Here is a 24,024-nt window from a genome sequence, read left to right as displayed (position 1 = left end):
GTAGAGGTGCTGGTGAGTTTTCGTAGTGATCGTATCAATGTGCTGGGTCCTGGGCAGATCACTAGCGATGTGTAGGCCCAGGAAATTGAACCTGTTGTCCACTGTAGTTTTGTCAATGAAAACAGATGTATGGTCCCTCTGCTTTTCCTTCCCGTAGTCAACAATTAACTACTTAGTCTTGCTAACCTTGAGCGTAAGATTGTTCTGGCACCACAACCAAATTATCGATCTCCTATACTCTGGCTCATTGTTACCCATTAATCACCAAGGGTATTGTTGACAAATTTAAAGATGGCACTGGAGATGTGTCTGGCCACATAGACATGGGTATAGAGAGAATTTAGCAGGGGAATGAGTTGCCACTTGTGAAGTGAGAATCCAGTTGGCTAGCTCACCCTGGATCCCATGTGATTTGAATCTTCCGGATTAATCGACCATGTGGGACCTTGTCAAACATTTGCTGAGTCTATGATGATGTCCACTGACCTGTCCTTGTCAATCTTCTGTGACCGCTTGAAATAAAGTAATCAAATTTGTTATACTTTGTCACTTGCAAGGCTTTGTCCTGCCCTTCCCCTCTTTCAGCATTCTTCCGCCCCACCATGATCAGTCTGAAGAAGGGTCTCGACCCAAAACGTCACCTATCTATGTTCTCCAGGGATGCTGCCTGACCTGCTAAGTTACCTCAGAACATTGTGGCTTTTTAAAAATCAAATTTGTGTCACGATTTCCCACGTACAAAGCCATGCTGACTATCCCCTGAGGTGAGAATACAGACATTTTCACGATTTCCTATCTTCGAAAAACTTATACATTATGTGCTGATCCATAAACTTTTATTATGAGTATTAATTCATAACATCTGCCTTTTAATTTCATTTTGTTTTATTAAGTCCACCATACACAATTATCTATGTTAACTGATTAACAAGGAAGTTGTTCCATCAAGATATTGGCCTAGAATTTGGCCAAGTGACTCATCTTGCAAGACTTGTGGATGGATGATTTTCTTTGTGCTTTAGGGCAGAACGTAATTGATAAATTGGTAGGGCTTTGGAGAATATTGCAGAGCCGGGAAATCTAGAGGTACAAGTACACAGTTCCCTTAAAGTGGTGTCACAGGTAGACAGGCTGATGAAGAATGGCATTTGGCATGCTTGGTTTCATCATAAAGGGAATTGAGTGCAGGAGTTGGAAAGTCATGCTGCAGCTTTACAAGACGTCGGTGATACCATATTTGAAGTAACGTGTGTTGTCTCGTAGCACTGCTGTAGAAAGAATGCCATTTAGCTGCAAAAGGTGCAGAAAAGATTGACCAGACTGTTACCGGGACTCAAGGGTTTAAGTTTTGAGAGGCTGGATAATCTAGGTCTTATTTTCCCTGACTAAAGGAGGCTGAGAGGTCACCTTCAGAGTTATATAAAATCATGAGAGAATTAATAAGTTGAATGGTCGCAGTCTTTTTTTCAGGGTAGAGTCCAGAACTAAATTTAACGTGAGGGAAAAGATTTAAAGAGATGAGGAGCAATTCATCACGCAGAAGGTGGTGCATATATGGAATAGGATGCCAAAGGAAGCTGTGATGACAGATCCAATCATAATGTTTCAAAGATAATTGGACAGGTACATGGATAGGAAATGTTCCACACCGACTTCCATCTTTGGCCTTTCACACAGTTCCATATATGTCGAAAGTAAGCTTGAGGAACAACATCTTATTTTTGATCTGGCCTCGCTGGAGCATGTGGGACTCCATATTGAATTCAACAATTTTGGATAACCAGCCTTTCTATTTGTGAAAGAACTGAACAATTGTGATGTAACCTCTTCTACGCAATATTAACCTAATTTTTCTTGCCACAGATGATCGCTGATGCTGACTATTTCTAGCATTTATGAAAATAAGCGGTGGACATTTTCTAGTAGCATTCGGTGAGGAGCTCTTGCTTATATATACTCGTAGATATCTGTGTATAGGGAGAAAGCGAGAGAGATTTTTAATAGCCACCTGAAGCAGTAGATAAAGCTTAATGAGCTTTTAAAAATGCAGCATCCTCTCAATACTCCATTCTAACATATTAAATATATTTGTTTTTTGAGTATGCGTGTATGTGTATGTGTGCGTGTATATATATATATATGTGTGTGTGTACTTGTGAGTATGTGTATATATGCACACTGAACTTTTTTTCTCCTCTCGTTTATCATATTGTTTACAGTGCACTATGTTTACATATTCTGTTGTGCTGCAGCAAGTAAGAATTTCATTGTTCTATCTGGGACATATATATGAGAATAAAACTCTCTTGACTCTTGACTCTCTTAAATTAATTCCAGTCCTGGAGCTGGTTTTGAGCCAAAGCCTCTTTAATCAAGGTTATGAACATATGGAAATGAAGCAAAGGCAAAAAAAACAGCTGGACCATCATGCCTGTTTTATTGTCATGGTATGACTTATGGACATGATCAATCCCATCTGTCTGCTCCACCCACTAACTGCAATTATCTTGGGGTAGGGAAATGAAAAGTAGACCAGTTTTTGTAAAATAAAATACTGAAGGATGGATCTTAATTTTGATCTCCTGAAAGTGATCAAATAAATTCCATTCGATAGCGACTGAGAGACAACATCCAGTTATCTTCTACTTGAAGCTGTATGACTTGTATGCAAGAACATCCTCGGCTAAATTACAGCAGTGAGCTGCAATTGTCTTCAACTTGTTTCAGTGATCAAAAGACTGTGAAAAGTATTAAACAATGTTCATCCAGATTCTCTGCGGACATAACTTATGTATCTATCAACATTGATCAAGTCAAATGGTTTAATTATTTTGCAGATACACATCAAATCTCTTGGAAGGTACACTGAAGGAATATAATTGCCCAACTATCAAAGCCAATTATAATAACAGCTTTTAAATCGGATCACCTTCATTGTTTTTTTGTACAATCTTTATTTCTTAAAATTGTTCTGAGCTATGTCGCTTTGCAAACTAGAGCTTTTATAAAATTGATTACTTTATAAGGTGATCCTGCTGCTGAGGTGCTGAATTGCTCTTTTCTGTAACAATATTGGCCTCACAGTGATTGTTGTTTCAAACTAAGGACGGGTTGTAAATTCTGGCCCATGTCCCACAATATGCGCAATCTACTTTTATGAAAAAAACTTTGGATGTCTGCTACATTGAAGAAATTACCATTTCACCAATAGAGTATGATTTAATTTATTGGTTATACCAACAACTTTGTGAATTATGTAGCGATAGATATTCATGAAAACGTAACTGCTCCACTGATGGATTAAGTTGTCAGTTAAAAACATGCATACCAAAAGGTAGTTGAATATAAATTACAATGTCAAAGTAACAATAGTTCACATTTGGAGAAGCATTTAGCAGGATTTTGGGAAAGTAAGTTCTTGATGTTGTGAAACTTGAAATATCTTATGATAGGAGAATGTGTCTAGCTTCATTAAGTATTGGGAGAAAACATCTTTGAGGCACAATCTACTAAAATTTCATCAGCCTATTTTCCATTTCAGAAGTAGAGAGTCAAACGCAGAAATATAGAAACATACAGCACAGAAACAGGGCCTAAGGTCCACAATGCCTGTGCTGCATGTGTTCTTAATTTTTGAATGTGGGCAAGACAAATATTAACTTCAGTTTCATCTTGGTAAGTTTAGCGCTAATTTATCAGCAATTTTGCAGCAGCATAAAAAATTACCATTGGAGATGAGAGGAAACCCAAGGGAAAAAGGTATGTGGTGCTGTCTTGTGCACCTGGATCCTGGACTTCCTGCTGGAACGACCGCAAGCAGTGAGAATGGGCCCGCACCTGTCCTCCACTATCACCCTGAGTACCGGCACACCACAGGGCTGTGTTCTGAGCCCCATGCTCTACTCCCTCTTCACACACAACTGTGTTCCTGCATTCAACACCAACACCATTGTCAAGTTTGTAGACGACACAACGGTGATCGGGCTTATCACCAACGGGGATGAAACAAACTATAGAGCGGAGGTGCAGAACCTGGCGGACTGGTGCTCGGATAACAACCTGTCCCTAAATACCACCAAGACCAAGGAGCTAATCATCAACTTCCGTAGGTCACATAACGGGGAATATGCCCCGATCTCTATCAACGGGGACTGTGTGGGGAGAGTGTCCAGCTTCAAGTTTCTGGGCACTCACATTTCGGAGGACCTAACATGGTCCAATAACACTGCTGCGCTGGTCAAGAAGGCACAACAAAGACTGTTCTACTTAAGAACACTGAAAAAGTCTGGTCTACCCCAACAGCTGCTGACGACCTTCTACCGCTGCACCATAGAGAGCATCCTAACGCATGGCATCCCTGTGTGGTACCTCAGCTGCACGGAGGCAGAAAGGAAAGCTCTACAGCGGGTAGTCCATAAAGCTCAGAGGGCCATCGGAACACAGCTACCAGACTTGGAGGGCATCTACAACACACGATGCCTCAGAAAAGCCACCAGCATCCACAAAGACTCTTCACACCCCTGCAACAGTCTGTTCGAACTCTTTCCATCGGGCAGACGGTACAAGGCCTTCTACGCCCGCACCTCCAGACTCAGGAACAGCTTCATCCCCAGGGCCATAGCTGCTATGAACCGGTCCTGCTGAGCCGGATGGCCACAACGCATAGATCAACTTGCACTTTACCCTGTCTAAAAAACTGTTACAATTGTTTCGTTTCGTTGGGTTGCTGTTAATTACTTAAATTATTGCATCGTATGGGAGGCGCATTCCCAATCTCGTTGTACCCCTGGGTACAATGACAATAAAGATATATTGTATTGTATTGTATTGTATTGTATGTAATTGATCTCTGTCTCAAGGAACCACTTGGCCAAAACCATTGGGCAATGTGGCATTATGCACTGAGGCTCATAATGTTGAGATGCTGCCAAAGATACTTTGCCAAAGTCTAAAGGGTGCAGTGCAAAAACCTAGTGCAGGCTGTGATTACAATATTAGTGTCCCAGTGCAGATCCTTCAGTTTGCATTCCTTTGCTGACTTGCTTTTCCACCATGTCTTACTGCGAGGGAAACTGCAGATCATAGGTTGCATCTTTCCCAATCAACTTCTGTTAACAAATGCCACTGTGCACTGGACGACATCATTAAATGTGTGCTTGACCCCTAGTCAAATGTTTGGGGGCATGCCAAGGTGAATCATAACAGAAATATCTGAACCAATATCCTGATGATTGCCAATCAAGCCAACAATGATCGCAATGTATATTTATGTGAAGATTTCAATTCTTAAATGGGAAACATTTGACTATTGGTTTAATGGTGTGCTTGTGGCATGATTTAATAAAACACTGTGTGATCAGACCTATGTGAGTATACTAAAACAAAATTTGGCGATGTTATTGGTGTATCAAAGCATTTGTCATCGATAACCTTGTTACAGTATTTTGATGCTGGTTAGAAATAGGTTTACCAACTGTGAATTGATCGAGCAGTTTAGTTGAAACTTTCAGCATAAAATGGTTGAGATGTAGTAAATCAAACACTTCAGATGGTAACATGGGTTCAGAAACTTAATACTAAATAACTAAGTGACTAATCATCCCAAATTTAGGGAGGATGGTAAGATTTCGAGAGGCAACCACAGCTCTGCAAAATGACTTAACCAAAATATGTAAGTGGTTAGATTTGTGGTAATTGAAATTTAATATGGACGCGCATAAATCATCATATACAGGAAGAAAAGTAGACACTTGAACTCTGTGCAAAAGCACGGAATATAATCTTGGCATATTTCAGAGACTAAGTCCAAAATGACAGTCAACAAAGAGACTGAAGTGAGATTTTTGTGTACGTGTACTACTTTCTCTACATGTGGTGGAAATTAAGTTCAAGAATACATTGTTTTGGATTGTCAAATTTAATTTCAACTGCACAAGTGTGTTTCTTTTTTGACTTCTGTTGGTTTTTCCGTTTTCTCATGTACTACTACTCTTGTTCACTTGATCTATTCATGCTTATCACAGTCTACACCACACTTCATAGGAATAATTTATTGAAAACAGAGAGGAGTTGCTTGCAGTAGAGCTCGAAATTACATAGCAAGTCCACAGTTCCCTGAAAGTGGTGACAGAAGTGGATTTTAAGTTAAGGCCCCCCATGGCTGACCATGGGTGATGCATCCTGGTAGTTGGCTGCTTGCTCCAAACCTTGGCTAGAGCAGCGTCGATGTGTGGTGGGATGCAAGCCTGGGCGATGTCATATGAAGGACAGGCTGTTGCCCAAGCAGCACGTCCCCCCTCTCCACGTCGCTGATTGATCCAAAGGAACAGAAGAGCCGTTACAGTTTGGCACCAGCGCCATTGCAGGAGCTGCCAGAACGAGGTTGTAGACAACGAAGAACTGCCTTAGGGTCTCCGACTCCGGATTTTTTTTGAGGTTTACTCCTGGAGCCTTTTCCATGACTGGATATGGCCACAAGGCAGTGGAGGTTTTAGATCAGAGTATTCCCTCTCCTAGATAGACTGCCTTCTCAGGCTGACGAGCCTCATCTGTGCGAGACTCGTGGGGGCGGGAGCGTCTACCTTCCCGTCTATAGCACCTGCCCACTGCAGCCTTCATCCGCCTTCCCAGCCGTTGTGATGCTCCACTAAAGTCAGCCATCATCCTCTGCCTGTTTCACCGTTGAGGTCTTGGTTGGATTGCTCTTTGTCAGGGACCTCCCCCTCGACCTTACCGCCATGGGTGACCCTACCAGGAGTATAGGTCCAGACGATATCGCTCTCAGGATCTCAGAACCACACAAGCTTCTCCACCATGACAAGGTGACAATCCATGGAGAAGACACAAGTGGATAGGGAACTGAAGAAAGTATTTGGTATGCTTTCATTCATAGGCTGAGGCATTGAGTATAAGAGTTGCGATGTCATGTTGCAGTTGTTCAAAATGCTGATTGAGCCATACTTGGAGAGAGTACAAAAGAGATTCACCAGGATGGTCTGGTTGTTGTCACGAAGAGAGATTGGATAGGCTAAGTTATTATTCACTGGGTAAGCTAAGGGTGACGTAGAAGTTTACAAAAATTATGAAATGTAAATAAGATCTGAGAGGCAGCTTTTCCACGTAGAGAGTGGGAATAGCTGGCCAGAGGCAATAGTGGAAGCTGATATAATCACAAAGTTTAAAAGGCATTTAGACAGGTAATTGGATAAGAAAGGTGTAGATGGAGTTGGTCTTAATGCAGGCAAATGCGATTAGCATAGGTAGGCATCACAGACTGCATGAACAGGGTGTGATGTAAGGACTTGTTTCTGAGCTGCATGTTTCTATGATTGTAATCTACTTGCAAAATGAGAGACAATAGGTGCAGGAGTAGGCCATTCAGCCCTTCGAGCCAGCACCACCATTCACTGTGATCATGGCTAATCATCCACAATCAGTACCCCGTTCCTGCCTTCTCCCCATATCCCTTGACTCCACTATCTTTAAGAGCTCAATCTAATCTGGGGCATAAAAACAACATCTAAATTTCTCCCGTTTTCCCCGTGTATGTGACTTCTCTCCACCCCCTTACTTGGGTATATACACAATGTGGACCGAGTTGTTATGACTTTAACACATTTTCAAATCAAGGATTGAATAATCTTGCAGGTTGAAAAGTCCGAATACAAACTATTAAAGAATGTATAGCATATCAACAAACAGAGGAATGGTCGAAATTAGGTTTGCAACTCAATTGATGCAACTTCTCTTCATGTAGATTTATTATGTTTATTGTCTGAAGAAGGGTCTCGACCCGAAACGTCACCCATTCCTTCTCTCCAGAGATGCTGCCTGTCCCGCTGAGTTACTCCAGCTTTTTGTGTCTATCTCGGTTTAAACCAGCATCTACAGTTCCTTCTTACATATTATGTTTATTACACGACTACATATAATTGCATTAGGCAATGTTTAGAGTAAATTTTATTTTCCCTTTTAATGCTTTAAAAAGCTGTTTGCTTTGGGTTCTGTTGAATTCAAAACCTGTCTCTCCAGCACTTTTCATATCTCTGTGCATATGGAAAGAAAAACTGAATAGTTAAGAATCAATAGGTGTGAAATTGATTTAAAAAACGCACAAGAGAGAGGCTTTGAGATGGTCATATAGATATGGAGGGAATTGAGGGATATGGATCGTGTGCAGGCAGAAGCGATTCGTTTTTTTGCAGCATAGAGATTGTGGGCTGAAAGGCCTGTTCCTGTGCTGAAGTGTTCTGTGTTCTATGTAAGTCAAAGACCTTTAAGTTAAGATTCACTAAGACAAACTAATTATTATTTAAAAATGCTGAGTAAGTGCTGAGTAAGTTTCTGCCTTCAAGGGACCCACATTTGTCTTTACTAATCTTTTTCTCTTAACATATCTAAAGAAACTTTAACTATCCTTCTTTATATTCAACTTACCCCCGTACTTCATCTTTTCAGCCCGTATTGCCCTTTTTGTTACCTTCTGTTGTCCTTTGAAAGTTTTCCAATCCTCTGGCTTCCCGCTCCTCTTTGCTATGTTATTTATCTTTTCTTTTAGTTTTATTCCATCCCTAACTTCCCTTGTCATCCACCATTAACTCTTACTCCTCTTAGAATCTTTCTCACTCTTTGGAATGAAGTGATCCTGCATCTTCTGGATTATGCTCAGAAATTCCTGCCATTGGCGTTCCACTGTCATTCCTGCTAGGATCCTTTTCCAGTCTACCTTGGCCAGCTCATCTCTCATGCCTTCATAGTCCCCTTTATTCAACTGCAACACTGACACATCTGATTTAACCTTCTCCCTCTCAAATTGAAGATTAAAACTAATCATATTATGGTCACTACCTCCAAGCGGTTCCTTTACCTTGAGTTCCCTTTATTAAATCTTGTTCATTGGACAACACTAAATCCAGAATTGCCTTCTCTCTGGTCGGCTCCAGTACAAGCTCTTTGAGAGAGTCATTGAGACAGTGGACCGTGTACTGCACTAACCATGCACTAGACCACTTGAACAATAAAAACAGATACATCAGGCTGTGTTCGGCATTTAACATCATCATCTCCTCCTAGATGGTTACCAAGCTCACAGAACTGGGTCTCTGCGCATCCCTCTGCAACTCTATCTTTGATTTTCTCATCAACAGACTGCAACCTCTATGAATTGGCAGCAACATTTCCTCCTCGATAATCATCAGCATGGGAGCACCTCAAGGCTGAATGCTCAGCCCACTGCTCTCCTCATTCTATATTCACGACTGTGTAGCCGGACACAGTTCGAGCTTCATCTTCAAACTTGTCGATGACACCACTTGAGTTGTTGGATGAATTATAAATGATAATGAGTCTGAGTTTAGGAAGTAGATCGATCGATCGATCGATTGACTGAATTGTGTCAGAACAACCACCTTGCTCGCAATGTCATTCAGAGCAAGGAATTGATTGTAGATTATTGAAGGTGAAAAATGAGGATCCACAAACCTGACTTTATCAATGGGACGGTGGTGGAAAGAGTTAAAAGTTTCAAATTCCTGGGCATGCCTATCTCTGAAGATCTGTCCTGGACCCAGCACATTAATGCAATCATAAAGAAAGCCCATCAATACCTCTACTTCCTTAGAAGATTGCGGAGATACGGTATGGCAATAAATAATATCTTGAACTTCTACAGGTGTACAGTAGAGAGCATATTGACTGGTTGTATCACAGCCAGGTTCTGCAACTCGAACGCCCAGGAACGAAGAGGATTGCAAAAAGTGGTGAAATCTCTAGTAGTCCATCACAGATACTGACCTCCCTACCATCGAAAATATCTACACGAGTCGATGCGTCAAAAAGGCATCCAGCATATCAGAGATCCACACCACCCTGGCCAGCTTTTGTTGTTTATTATGCATTTTATAGAATAATATGTTTATGTAGCTGCAGCAAGGAAGAATTTCATTGATCAATTTTGGGACATATGACAATAAAACACTCTTGACTTGGTTCTTGACCCCATAAGCTACATTCATATAATTTGGTTATAACACACAGTAATTGTTTCCTCAAATGAGGAAAACCATTTTTTGCACAGTTGGTCATTAGAGTCTGAATGACATTCCATGTACAGTTGTGGAGGCAGATTTAATTGTATCATTTAGAAGAGACTGGCTTAACACTCAAAAATAAAATAATTTGCAGGGCTATGGGGAAAGGGTGGGATAATAGGAAAAGCTGGATTTCTTCTCCATAGAGCTAGTATGAACCAGAAGGAGCAGATGCTGCAACTATTTTGTAATTCTCTGCAATCGTCTTAAGAGAAAGTAAAAAATTACCAAAAGTGGTCAATGCCAAATACATGCCAAAAGCATAAAGAAAATGAAAAGGCAAATAGAGTGTGGCTAGTAATCTACAAATCTTTCATGCTAACCCCTGACTTGAAGATTTTCTTAAGTGTATTAAATTAGACCTATCTATCGATGTCAATCCACATTAATTTACAATAAAAAAATAATGGGTAATGTTTAGTTTAGTTTAGAGATACAGCATGGAAACATGCCCTTCGGCCCAACGAGTCCATGCCAACCAACGACCATCCGTACACTGGTTCTATCCTAAATACCTGGGACAATTTACACAAGCCAATTAACCACCAAACCTGCACGTCTTTGGAATGTGGGGGGAAACTGGAGCATACGAAGAAAATCCACGCTGTCACAGTGAAAACGTACAAACTCTACAGATAGCATCCATCGTCAGGTTCGAGCCAGAGTCTCTGGTGCTATAAGGCAGCAACTCATACCACTGCGCCACTGGACCGCCTTATACATCTTTCTGTGCATTGCTTACCATGATTAAAGCATTTGTGAGATGTAGTTCTCCACATCGTTGCTGATCACTTTGGAAACCAAGCATTTCTTTGGTCCTACACTATCTGGTCTGTTTTGTAAATATTGACCTTCTGTGCATCGGTCGTATCCCTCTGAATAAATGGGATTGGGTTTCGGGTGGGAGTGAAGTGTGAAATAAATCTTCTAATCCACTTTGTCAAATTTCTTGGCTTTGGTGTAGTATTTTCTGCATGTTCTTCTTTTCGCTGATTTTATTTTTCTCCCTTTTTTGTGGGGTGGGAGTGTGTGGCTCGATTTGGGCTGGTGGGGTTTCTTCCTTGATTATTGACTAGTCCTTTAAAATAATGTTTGCATTGTTTAACTCTTTATTATTTTTGAATTATTATAATATTATACTTGCTAATTTTAACTGAATTTTGGAAGTCCAATACAATAATATTAATGGATTATGGTTTTGGTTTGGCACAATCTGAAACATAACTTAAAACAGCAATTGGATCATACAATGTTAAGTAGTCAAAGGAATTAAACTCCACTTGTAGATGATTTTGTATTGATTCTGCGACAAGCGATTGGAGCATACCCATAGACTGTTGGATTTCAGCCTTGCTGCCTTCAGTGCCAGAGACCCGGGTTCAAACCTGACTACGGGTGTTATCTGTATGGAGTTTGTACGTTCTCTTTGTGACCATGTGGGTATTCTCCAGGTGCTCCGGTTTCCTCCCGTTTCCAAAGATGTGCAGGTTTGTAGGTTAATTGGCGTGTCTGTCGTATGTTGAAAGACTGGAGCGACTGGGCTTGTATACACTGGAATTTAGAAGGATGAGAGGGGATCTTATTGAAACCTATAAGATTATTAAGGGATTGCACACGCAAGAGGCAGGAAACAGAGTCCAGAACCAGGGGCCACAGTTTAAGAATAAGGGGTAGGCTATTTAGAACGGAGACGAGGAAAAACTTTTTCACTCAGAAAGTTGTAAATCTGTGGAATTCTCTGCCTCAGAAGGCTGTGGAGGCCAATTCTCTGGATGCTTTCAAGAGAGAGTTAGATAGAGCTCTTAAGGATAGCGGAGTCAGGGGGTATGGGGAGAGGGCAGGAATGGGGTACTGATTGTGGATGATCAGCCATGATCACATTGAATGGCGGTGCTGGCTCGAAGGGCCGAATGGCCTACTCCTGCACCTATTGTCTATTGTCTATAATTGGCTTGTGTAAGTTGTCCCAAGTAAAACTGGCTGATTGATTGTATAGTAAATTTACACAGCATGAGTTGTATTTCAGGTAGCGCCTTAGGTGAGCTAAGGTTTATGGAGCGTGAAGGATAGGTGATCAGCCAGGAATGCTTTAAATTGTACAATCGTCAGAAAACAAAGGCAAGATTGAAGGTTTCAGCAGGTGATTTGCAGAGGCAAAAGAGGACTGGATGATGTTAAAGGGGGAAGATTGATGATCTTGGTGTGATATTTTGAAGCTCATCTCCAGGCTAAATGCAACCTGTTTGCAGTCAGGTTCTGTCTCAGAGTTGCCGGGTGGAGCTCAAGTAGTAGAAACTGCAGACTCAACAATTCAGGAATCGTCTGTTGTATTGAGCCCTTTGCCGAGTCCATCAGGAAGGATGCGAGCATAAGAGGAGTGACATTGCCAGGCAGTGGGGGCACTCAGGTCAAGGCCTCCCTGTACATGGACGATGTCGCCGTCTTCTGCTTGGATCCAGGGTCGGTCCGCAGACTGATCAGCGTCTGTGACCAGTTTGAGTTGGCCACGGGGGCCAGGGTAAACCGCAGGAAGAGCGAGGCCATGCTCTTTGGCAACTGGGCCGACCGATCTTCCATCCCCTTCACCATCAAGCCTGACTTCTTGAAGGTGCTGGGGATCTGGATCGGGAGGGCTGAGGCGTGTGATAAGAATTGGCTGGAGCGGATAGCCAAGGTAAGGAAGAAGCTGGAGCTATTGAAGCAGCGCTCCCTCTCCTTCACAGGGGAAAATCTGGTCATCAGGTGTGAGGTGCTCTCGGGGCTGCTGTACTTGGCGCCAAGTGTGGCCCGTCCCTCCCTCCTACGCCACGGGGATCACCCGGGCCGTCTTCCGCTTCATCTAGGGGTCGACGATGGACCGGGTGCGACGGGCCACAATGCACAATTCGGCAGACAACGGGGGTAAAAGCGTGCCTAACGTCGCCCTCATCCTGATGGCCACCTTCGTGTGTGGCTGCATCAGGCGGAGTGTAGAGCCAAGGCACGTGGGCACCAAGTGTCACTACCTGCTGTGGTTCTACCTATCCCCGGTGTTGCGGAGGATGGGCCTGGCGCAGATGCCACGCAATGTGCCAGTCAGCTGGACATTGCCGCACCATCTGTCGCTTGTGCAAAGGTTCTTCCGGACCAACACCTTTGACCACAAGTCCATCGGGCAGTGGTCAGCACGGAACGTCCTGCAGGCACTGCAGGGGAATGACACCATGGATCCTGTGGCGTGGTTCCCAGAGCAGACTTCCCAGCTTATCTGACAAAATGCCTCATCGCCAGAACTCACCAACAAGCACCAAGACCTGGCTTGGCTGGCAGTCAGGGGAGCCCTCCCAGCCACATCCTTCCTGCACCGCCAGAGCCTCACTACCAGCTCACGCTGCCCTCGGGACGGCTGCTTTGGAGAGGAGACGGTTGCCCACCTCTTCACAGAGTGTGGATTTGCCAAGAGAGTCTGGAGAGGTTTGCAGGGGTCCCTGTCACGATTTATTCCGAGCAGCTCCATCACAGAGGACTCTGTGATCTACGGACTGTTCCCAGGGACGCATTCAGAAACTGACATTGAGTGCTGTTGGAAGGTTATCAACTCGGTGAAAGACGCTCTTTGGTCTCCCCGAACTTTGTTGACCTCCCAGCGGAGCGAGCTGTCCGTCGGGGAATGTTGCTGACTGGCCCGCTGCAGACTGCAGGAGTATGTGCTGAGGGATGCACTGAAGCTTGGTGCATCCAATGCCAAGGCTCTGTGGGGGGGGACCACAGACTAGGGTCCTTCCGCTGCTGGACATGGGGGGCAGGGTGTGGTGGAGATGCCCCTCCAAATAAGGGAAGGGATTCTGTATAAATTTGTATAAATTTGGAAATGAATATCTGTATTGAATGTATAACCTCCGGGAATGTCGGATGGAGTTTTGAAAGGAAAATGTTTTGTAAATATTTATTTCTGGAATAAAGTATTTTTTGATTAAAAAATATATAAATTCAGGCAGCATCTCTGGAGGACATGGGGAGGTGATTTGGATCGGGACCATGGAAGACTCTGATGCCGCTCCTTCCCCCAGCTGCAGGCCTGGTCCGCCGCTACGGAGCTGGGAAACCCGCCCCCAGTGTTTTTGCAAAGGTAGAGTCTATAGCAAATCAATGCAGATGAAGTGACTGGGTTTTTCTTTGTGATCAAAGTTATTTTCAGTTTTTACATCAGGAAAAGGAGTAGAATTAGGCCATTCAGCCCATCAGGTCTACTCTGCATTCAATCATGGCTGATCTATCTCTCCCTCCTAACCACTTTCTCCTGCCTTCTCCCCATAACCTCTGATACCTGTAGTAATCAAGAATCAATTTATTTATCTCTGCCGTAAAAATATCCACTCACTTTGCCTCCACAGCCTTCTACGGCAAAGAATTCCACAGAATCACCACCCTCTGACGAAAGAAATTTCTCATCTCCTTCCTAAAAGAACATTCTTTAATTCTGAGGCTATGACCTACAGTCCACGACTCTCCTATCAGTGGAAACATCCTCTCCTCATCCACTCTATCCAAGCCTTTCACTATTCTGTATGTTTCAATGAAGTCCCCCCTCATTCTTCTTAACTCCAGCGAGTACAGGTCCAGTGCCGATAAACCTCATCATAGGTTGACCTACTCATTCCTGGGATCATTCGTGTAAACCTCCTCTGGACGCTCTTCAGAGCCAGCACATCCTTCCTCAGATATGGTGCCCAAAATTGCTCACAATGTTCCAAATGTAGTGTTACCAGCATCTTATAGAGTCTCAACATTCCATCCCTGTTTTTGTATACAAACTATCTTGAAATGAATGCTTGCATTAAGTTTGCTTTCTTTACTACCGATTCGACTTGCAGATTAACTTTTTGGGAATTCTGTACCAGCACTGATTCTTAACTTTAAAAAAATAATCTCTTTAGTTTAGTTTAGAGATACAGAGCGGAAACAGGCCCTTCGGCCCATCGCGTCCGTGCCGACCATTGATCCCTGTACATTAACACAATCCTACACACACTAGGGACAATTTTTACATTTACCAAGCCAATTAACCTACAAACCTGTACATCTTTGGAGAATGGGAGGAAACCGAAGATCTCAGAGAAAACCCACGCACAAACGTGGAGAACGTACAAACTCCGAACAGACAGCACCTGTAGTCAGGATCGAACCTGGGTCTCCGGCGTTGCATTCGCTGTAAGGCAGCAACTACCGCTGCGCCACCGTGACCGTCCTTACTTTGATTTCAAAAGTTTCAAAGGTTTTACCTGCTGTAAATAATCCATTTGATTAAAAATGAAGCTTTCTTTTGGGGACAGTTGATTTTCACTTTGTGGTTAAAGAATTTGAAATTATATTTCCCATCAGTAGTTTCCTCTGCCTTCATTTTCGCTATGTATGATTTAACATGCTTAATCAGGAATGTTGTACAGATGTTTGTAATAATCTTATCGGCCTTTGAATTTTTATGCTGTATTGCAGAAATTGATTTATTCTTGATTAGAGGAAGTTTCCTTTATTTTGTTAAGTCAGTTTCTTTGCCAATTCTACATTAATGTAGTGTGGCATGGTTATTAATGCTTCTTGCTATGATAATTCTGGTAATCTGATCCTGTTGTTTGCAATGGGTTCCGCTTCATACGGAACAGACTAATCTTGGCTGTCCCTAATCTCCTTAAGCACAAACACTAGTCTTACACTGAACTTTAATTGATTAATGTCCTTTATGTTTATTTTATTCTTTAAAAAATCTTCAAAGGCTACATTTTGTCATTAATGCTCCTAAATTATTTTTCTCAACATTTGATTTGCAGTACTATTCCAGTAAATCAATGATAGAATATCATTGAATGTGTTCTTGCACACAAACACTCTATTATCAGTTTTCACATTAACCATTTTGTGCACTTTTCCTTTGGAAAATTACATTGCATTTTGTAATTTTTGGGGGGATATGTAATGGTCACTTTATATGCTATATGTGGAAGCTTTTCATGTTAATACATACAGTGTTGATACAACTGTATTATATTTATTTAACTTCTCATGGTATGGATGTGAAATTTCAAAAATAGCCATGCAAATTGTGATCTGTAGACAATGTTAAATCCATTGCATTTTAGTTAAAGGGAATAATATTACATTTTCTGCAGATCATGCTATTCATGCTTTGCAGATGATTAGGCTGGGATGTGTTCCTTATGATCTTAGCAAACTGGTTCCATGTGGACTTTGTTATATTTGTATCTTTCTGTGAATCTGATCATTTTCTTCCTCCTGTAATTTTGGCTTCCAGTGGTGTTGTACATTCCAGTTATTGCAATTTGCTATTTTGTGATTACCACATCAAACGGCAAATGGTAGCTGTGGTCCCTTGTGTTTAGTTGCCTTTTGGTTGAACTCAAGACTGAGTGGGCGTTTTACTTACTGTGCACTGAGAATGAATAGAGCTGATGCAGTATCTAAATATGTTTTCGGAGTAGGTGTGTTATGTTCTTCAGAAGTAGAGCCTGAACATGCTGCACAGTTATTTGCACTCTACCAGATGTGTGGGTTTGTAAATTTTGTGAGGTGAAAGTAAAACATATATGGTTTATCAATATGGACATGGAGCATTAAAGTAATGGTATCTGGTCAGTGAATAGTGGAAGGCTATTCCTTTCGATGCAAGTGTTGAGGACCAGACATCACACATACAAAATAAGAATGAATATAACCAAGAGTGACACAAGGGGGAACCTCTGCAAGATGTACATTAGGCAGGGTCCATTGTGGTCTTCGACAGAAATGGATAAATATATTGTGAAGAAAAATTTGCAAGGTGATGAGAAAGGTCCAGGAAACGTAACTCGAGAATTTCTCGGGGCAAGAACCATTGTGGAACTTGATGGGTGGAATAACCTCCATTGCGCTATATGAATGAATGAATAGATTTATTGGCCAAGTATGCATATACAAGGAATGTGCCTTGGTGCTCCGCTCACAAATGACAACACAAACATACAGTTAACAATTAAGAATAAAGCATAAACACATCAAAACAATAAACACATCAAAACAATAAGGGTACGCCATTACGGTCTAAACATAAAATGGTGAAAATAAACCAGAGCAAAAAAGAGACAACAGACTTTGGTTATTGAGTAGAACTATCACTCGTGGAAAAAAAGCTGTTTTTATGTCTGGCTGTGGATGCTTTGACAGTCCAGAGTCGCCTTCCAGAAGGAAGTACTTCAAAGAGTTTGTGGCCAGGGTGAGAGGGGTCAGCGATAATCTTGCCTGCTCGCTTCCTGGCCCTTGCAGTGTACAGTTCGTCAATGGGGGGAAGGTTGCAGCCAACAACCTTCTCAGCTGTGCGAACAATCCGTTGCAGCCTCGGGATGTCGTGCTTGGTGGCTGAGCCGCCAAACCAGATCATGATGGAGAAGGTGAGGACGGACTCAATGAAAGCAGTATAGAATTGGACCATCATTGCCTGTGGCAGATTGTGTTTCCTCAGTTGCCGCAGGAAGTACATCCTCTGTTGGGCCTTTTTGACTGTGTAATCGATGGTGGCCTCCCATTTAAGGTCCCTTGAGATGATGGTTCCAAGGAACTTAATTGACTCCACAGATGTGACGATGGTGTTGATGATGGTGGGTGGGGGGAGGGGAGGGGGATCTCTTCAAAAGTCTACAATTAGTTCCACTGTCTTGAGAGCATTGAGCTCCAGGTTATTGCGATGGCACCAGGACGCCAGCTGTGCCACTTTCTATTCATTCTCTTATTCAAAAAGGTGGGGAGACAGCGTGTTATGTGGGTTCAGAAGATGGAAAGTCATCCTGTGGGTACTATAGCCCTATCGTTCCTTTAAGTTAATTTTTATTTTGTATGTATGAAAGTCTTACAGAATCCCTTTGTGTTGGCTACACTATGGGTCTATTTCATATTTTTACTTTATCCATTAGTTTTCAGATCTTTCATTTTCTAAATGTAGTTTTCTTTTCCTCCGAGGTATAATCTGTACATTTATCATAGGTTTCTTTTTCCTTTTTAAAAGTTAACATCTTCAGTAATCCTGTAAGGAATTTGGCTACTCTGTTCCCAAACTATCTTCTTCTTGAAGTTCTCCCATTGATAATGGATGATAAATGCTGGCCTTGCCTAAGATGCCCAAATTGTGTGCCTGAATAAAGAATATTGTTCAGTTATTTTGCATACATGTGTTTGATTCCAATATATGTGCTCAATCACTCTTCAACTTGTTGAAGTTTGGTTTTTAAGATAATGTGCACTCAAGTTTGATTGTACTTTTTTTTCGTATTCTTAACAATATTATATTTACTAAATCCAAAATGTCTCTTATTGGCCCACATCCACAGGTAGGTAGAGGGTTTTCCCTTAGTTGTTCATGAAAAATTTGTGGTGCTTGATATTGCCATAAGGAATTTAAAGGACCACCTGTGTAGGAAGGCACTGCGGATGCTGGTTTACACCAAAGATAGGCACAAAATGCTGTAGTAACTCGGGGGTGGGGGGGGGCAGGTGGAGTGGGGGAACAGGCGGGGGAACAGGCAGCATATCTGGAGGGAATGGGTGACGTTTCAGGTCCAAAACCTTCTTCAGACTGAGAGTCGGAGAGGGAGGCATAGAGATATGGATGGGTAAGGTGTGAAATTGTTAGCTGAGGAAAGGTGACAATGAAGCATACTATCAGTAAAATTTAATCAGGAGGACAGTGAAACTAGTCGGAGAACTAGGGCATGGGAGGGACGACCGAGAGGAAAAGCTAGGGTTACTTGAAGCAAGAGAAATCAATATACATACCGCTCGGTTGTAAACTGCCCAAGCAAAATATGAGGTGCTGTTCCTCCAATTTGCATTCGACCACCTTCTGCTTACACTTGAAATCATGTAAATTCAATAGAAACAGTTTGTTTAATTTCATGCAATTTTTAAATAATTGTCCGTCTTGTCCTCCTGCGCCTGACACCTTTGCATAGCCTGCTATCCAATGCATTGCCAAACCAGTCAGCCCAGAGCCTATTTTTAGGAGGTGCAAGGATCACCAAAAGATAGTATTTTTTAATCTTTGCCTTACCCAGCGGAAGGCTTCACTATATCTTCACCTTGGAACTTATTTAAATGAAGTGTGACATTCCAATCTACTTGTATCTATAAGCTGGAATTAGGTCTCACCCATAAGAAATAAATATCATTCCTCTTTACCAAGTTTGGGTTTTTTATTTAAGATGCTGCTACCAGAAATGGAGATTATTTCATTAAAATAACATCTAAATTTGTAGGCGAGGCAGCATTTATGGTGGGAATGGACAGAGGATATTTTGAGTTGGGAGGAAGGATACCAACCCAAAATATTTTTCTGTCCCTTCTCTCCACAGATACTGCCTCATCTGCTGAGTTCCTCCAGCACTTTATATTTTGCGCAAGATTCCAGTATCTGCCATTACTTGTGTCTTTAAAATTCTATGTATTTGATGTTTTATTTACATATATGTTCAAATGATATTGATTTTTAATGCTGTTATGTGATCTGATTATAGTTAATAGAAGATGAAATAGCAACAATCCTTAAATCCACCTTGAAAGGGCTGGAATATCTACACTTCATGAGAAAAATCCATCGAGATATCAAAGCTGGAAATATCCTGCTGAATACAGAAGGCCATGCAAAGCTTGCGGATTTTGGTGTTGCAGGTCAGCTGACAGTAAGTAATGAGTATGAGTCAAAGTAAAATGATGCTATTCAGATTCAAAATGCAGTATCATCACTGAAGCCCATTGACCTGTTAATTTTCTCTGAAGAAACTCTTTTGGAGATGGTGTACTTCAGTCATACAACAGTACACATTATGCATGTGTACAATGTCACTTTCAACAAAATTTGTTGAACAAATTTCAACAAAAATTGGATAAATGTATGCATAGCCTCCGTTAGTACAGGACCGCCACTGATTTTCTGGATTCCGGAGTCTTGCCGGTTTATCTGTTTTGCTGGACCAACAGAGGTCATGGTCACCGAAAGGAATGGGTACCAGAATGGTCTGCCTAGGTCACCGGGGGACTGACATACTGGCTTGCAAAGTCGACCTCTGAGATCGGCCATGGGAGTGAATCCACTAGTTGGGCTGAGTTCCAGATGCCTGGCCGCAGAGGGAAAATTCGACCCACTGATCGGAAGTCCAGCTGCCGAAGTCACGATGAGGTTGAGATCGGCTGTCTCACTCGGCTTAGGTGCCACATTTTTGGGTGGACTTCCAGTTGCCTTTTCCTTTATCAGATTTTCCAATTTGTACATGACACCTTTTATCTGTTTTCACATTGCGCAGAATGACATGAAATGATCCTGTTGCAAGAAGTTGGACACAAATCGATGCAGTTCAGTGACATCCAAAAATATCAAATGGCAGGTGGTGAATTCTAAATCTGTATGCATCTTATGTCCATTTGTATCTCCCGATACATGTATTTTAACAGCATTTTGCTAAAAAGAATGAAGTCTTTATCCAGACAGGAAATTGTTCAATTGAGACCTGTAAATGGTACCAGCAGCATGGTACCAGTTCATCTTGTGAATGGCTGAAGACCTCTTTAGACTGTATATTTACTACCACTCATACTTGAAGTCTCTATTTATCTTTATTACTGTGTCCCTCTGCTCTTTTGGTTTTAAAAAGGACTGGTGTTCTTGTGATAGCTTGAGAGGGTGAGATTGAATTCAAGAAAGAAGTCCAAGCTCAAAATATCAATTACTTCTCCATTGAGACATTGTGCAAAACAATGTGCGTAAATAGCACTTGATTTGCTTTTTGTTTTCTGAACGTATCTTGGTGTAACTAGTTAAAATACTTCATTTTAGTATTCACGTTCTCTGAAATATGGAAAACTTCCTCAAATACAGATGGTTGCAGAGTTATGAGTCCCTGCGTAATTTCATTAGCACCATTCATTTGCATGACTGCCTAAGCAAAAGATTGCAAATGCTCAAATTCAAAACGGAACATTTATCCGGAAATATATTAGCAAATTGGGCAGTGTCAATGGAGATAAAGTAGCCTTTCAAAAGGGTGTCTTCTGTAACTGGGTTGGATGACTGGTAGAATTGCAGTAATGTAGTGGGTGCGGTCACCGCGGTAATCAGGCCAGACGCCAGGTGAGTAATCAATAACTTTATTACCTATAGTATCAAACACCGCACTCAAGTCTCAAGTCAGTCGACACACCCAAACCCTTTATAGTCCCAGACCACCTGACCAAAGGGGACTGACCCAGGAAGTGACCTAATCCCTCCCGTCCACTGAGTGCCGAGTGGAATGACCAAGGGAGTGGCCTAGCCCCCGGGTGCCGCCACAGGACCCCCCCCCAAGAACCGAAGGCACGAAACGGACAGGGGGACGGATGAAACGGCCAGCCCGTGTGCGCGCCACGGCGGGCGCAGGAAGCAGAACCACCCCGCCAGGGGAAGGCACCCGCGGGAACTTCGGGGGTAAGGGCCGGGACGCGGGACGACCCCGAGGGCGAGGCTGCGCCAGTAGCACCGGCTGGCTAATGTCCACATGCGCCGGCTTTAGCCGTGAAAGAGAGACCGTCTCAGGACGACCCCCCATGTCCAACACGAAGGTGGCAGAGCCCCGCTCAAGCAATTTGAACGGTCCCTCATAAGGGCGTTGAAGGGGTGGCCGGTGGGCATCCCGACGCAGGAACACAAAAGGACAGTCCTGCAGGGCGGAAGGGACATGTGACCGCACCGAACCGTGGCGAGACGTTGGCACTGGCGCCAGCGAGCCCACCGTCTCCCGAAGGCGTTGTAGGGCGGCTGAGGGCTGTTCTGCCTGACCCTGGTCGGGGGGAACGAACTCTCCGGGCACCGTCAACGGAGCCCCGTAAACCAATTCCGCCGAGGAGGTGGCCAAGTCCTCCTTGGGGGCGGTGCGGACACCCAGTAAAACCCACGGCAACGCGTCAACCCAGTCCGGGCCAACGAGCCTGGCCTTCAGAGCGGCCTTGAGCTGGCGGTGGAAACGCTCCACCAGGCCGTTCGCCTGCGGATGGTACGCTGTGGTGCGGTGCAGGTTAACCCCCAGCAGTTGGGCCATGGATGACCACAGCTCGGAGGTGAATTGTGGCCCCCTGTCGGACGTAATATGGAGCGGAACCCCAAATCAGGCAATCCAATTTGCCGCCAAGGCACGGGCACAAGTAGAGGCACACGTGTCCGGCAGTGGAACTGCCTCCGGCCACCGCGTGAAACGGTCCACCATTGTCAGGAGGTAGGTGAAACCCCGAGAAGGCGGCAGCGGCCCCACGATGTCCACATGGATGTGGTCAAAACGGTGGCGAGGGACGGGGAACTCCTGGAGCGGCGCACGCACATGCCGCTGTACCTTTGAGGTTTGGCACGGGATGCAGGTGCGCACCCAATGCCCAACCTGCTTGCGTAACCCGTGCCAAACGAAACGGGAAGCCACGAGGGTCGTCGTTGCCCGAATGGAAGGGTGGGACAGCCCGTGGAGCACCTCGAACACCCGGCGTCGCCAGGCAACAGGCACGATTGGGCGTGGCTGCCCGGTGGACACATCGCACAGCAGTGTCGCGCCCCCAGTGCCACAGGGAACGTCCTCCAACCTGAGGCCCGAAACGGCGGTACGGTAGGCGGACATCTCGTTATCGGACAGCTGGGCCGCCGCCAGGGCTGAGTAGTCGATCCCATCAGCCACTTGCAGGACGGCGTGGACCGCGGGTCGAGACAAGGCGTCGGCCACCCGGTTGTCTTTACCCCCGATGAAACGGATGGAGGTAGTAAATTCTGAGATGTAAGCCAGCTGCCGCTGCTGGCGAGCTGACCACGGGTCGGACACCTTGGCGAAAGCGAAAGTAAGGGGCTTGTGGTCCGTGTACGCGGTGAAAGTCCGCCCCTCGAGAAAATAGCGGAAGTGGCGGACCGCAAGGTAAAGGGCAAGGAGCTCGCGGTCAAAGGCACTGTAGTTCCGCTGTGCGCCGCTGAGGTGCCTACTGAAGAAGGCCAGAGGCTTCCAACACCCATCCGTGTGCTGTTCGAGCACCGCCCCAACCGCTACTTCTGAAGCGTCGACCGTCAGGCTGGTTGGTGCATCAACCCGTGGATGCACGAGCATCGTGGCCGCAGCCAGGGCTTCCTTGGCGTGTTGGAACGCCGCCACCGCATCGTCGGTCCATTCGACCTCCCTGCGCTTGCCCGCCATGAGATGGAAAAGCGGGCGCATGATCCGGGCTGCAGATGGCACAAATCGGTGGTAAAAGGCCACCATTCCCACGAACTCCTGGAGGCCCTTCACGGTGGTCGGGCGTGGAAACTGGCGCACCGCGTCCACCTTGTTGGGGAGCGGCAGCGCACCGTGCATGGTCACGTGGTGGCCCAGGAATTCGATGGATGCCACCCCGAAACGGCATTTGGTGATGTTGATGGCCAGCCCATGATCGCTAAGGCGCTGGCATAGCTGGCGGAGATGGGCAGCATGCTCCTGTCTCGAGCGGCTCGCCACCAATATGTCGTCCAGGTATACGAAGACGAATTCCAACCCGCGGCACACGCAGTCCATAAGTCGCTGGAAGGCTTGCGCAGCGTTCTTGAGTCCGAACGGCATGCGGAGGAATTCAAATAGGCCAAATGGCGTCACGATTGCTGTCTTGGGGACGTCGTCGGGGTGGACTGGAATTTGGTTATAGCCACGCACCAGGTCGACCTTGGAAAATACCGTGGCCCCAGCCAGGTGGGCATTAAAATCCTGGATGTGAGGGACCGGGTACCTGTCAGCGATTGTGGCATCGTTAAGCCGGCGGTAATCTCCGCAAGGACGCCAACCACCGTCTGCCTTGGGGACCATATGTAGCGGGGACGCCCACGGGCTGTCTGAACGGCGCACGATCCCCAGTGACTCCATAAGGCGGAACTCCTCCCGAGCGA

General features: G+C 44.3%; 1 protein-coding gene across 2 annotated transcripts in view; it reads left to right on the top strand.

The window, feature by feature from the left end:
- The window catches only part of stk3 (serine/threonine kinase 3 (STE20 homolog, yeast)), a 276,140-nt gene that overhangs the window by 60,541 nt on the left and 191,575 nt on the right, over positions 1-24,024 (top strand). For both annotated transcript variants that reach the window (XM_078398044.1, XM_078398046.1), the window contains exon 5: positions 19,625-19,789. In XM_078398044.1, the coding sequence (XP_078254170.1) occupies positions 19,625-19,789 (165 nt within the window). The remainder of the gene's footprint in view (positions 1-19,624; positions 19,790-24,024) is intronic.

Source organism: Rhinoraja longicauda, chromosome 4 (genome assembly GCF_053455715.1).
Source record: "Rhinoraja longicauda isolate Sanriku21f chromosome 4, sRhiLon1.1, whole genome shotgun sequence".
Classification (NCBI taxonomy): domain Eukaryota; kingdom Metazoa; phylum Chordata; class Chondrichthyes; order Rajiformes; family Arhynchobatidae; genus Rhinoraja; species Rhinoraja longicauda.
The sequence above is the reverse complement of the archived record's forward strand: the minus strand, read 5'-3'. Positions and strand labels throughout refer to the sequence as shown.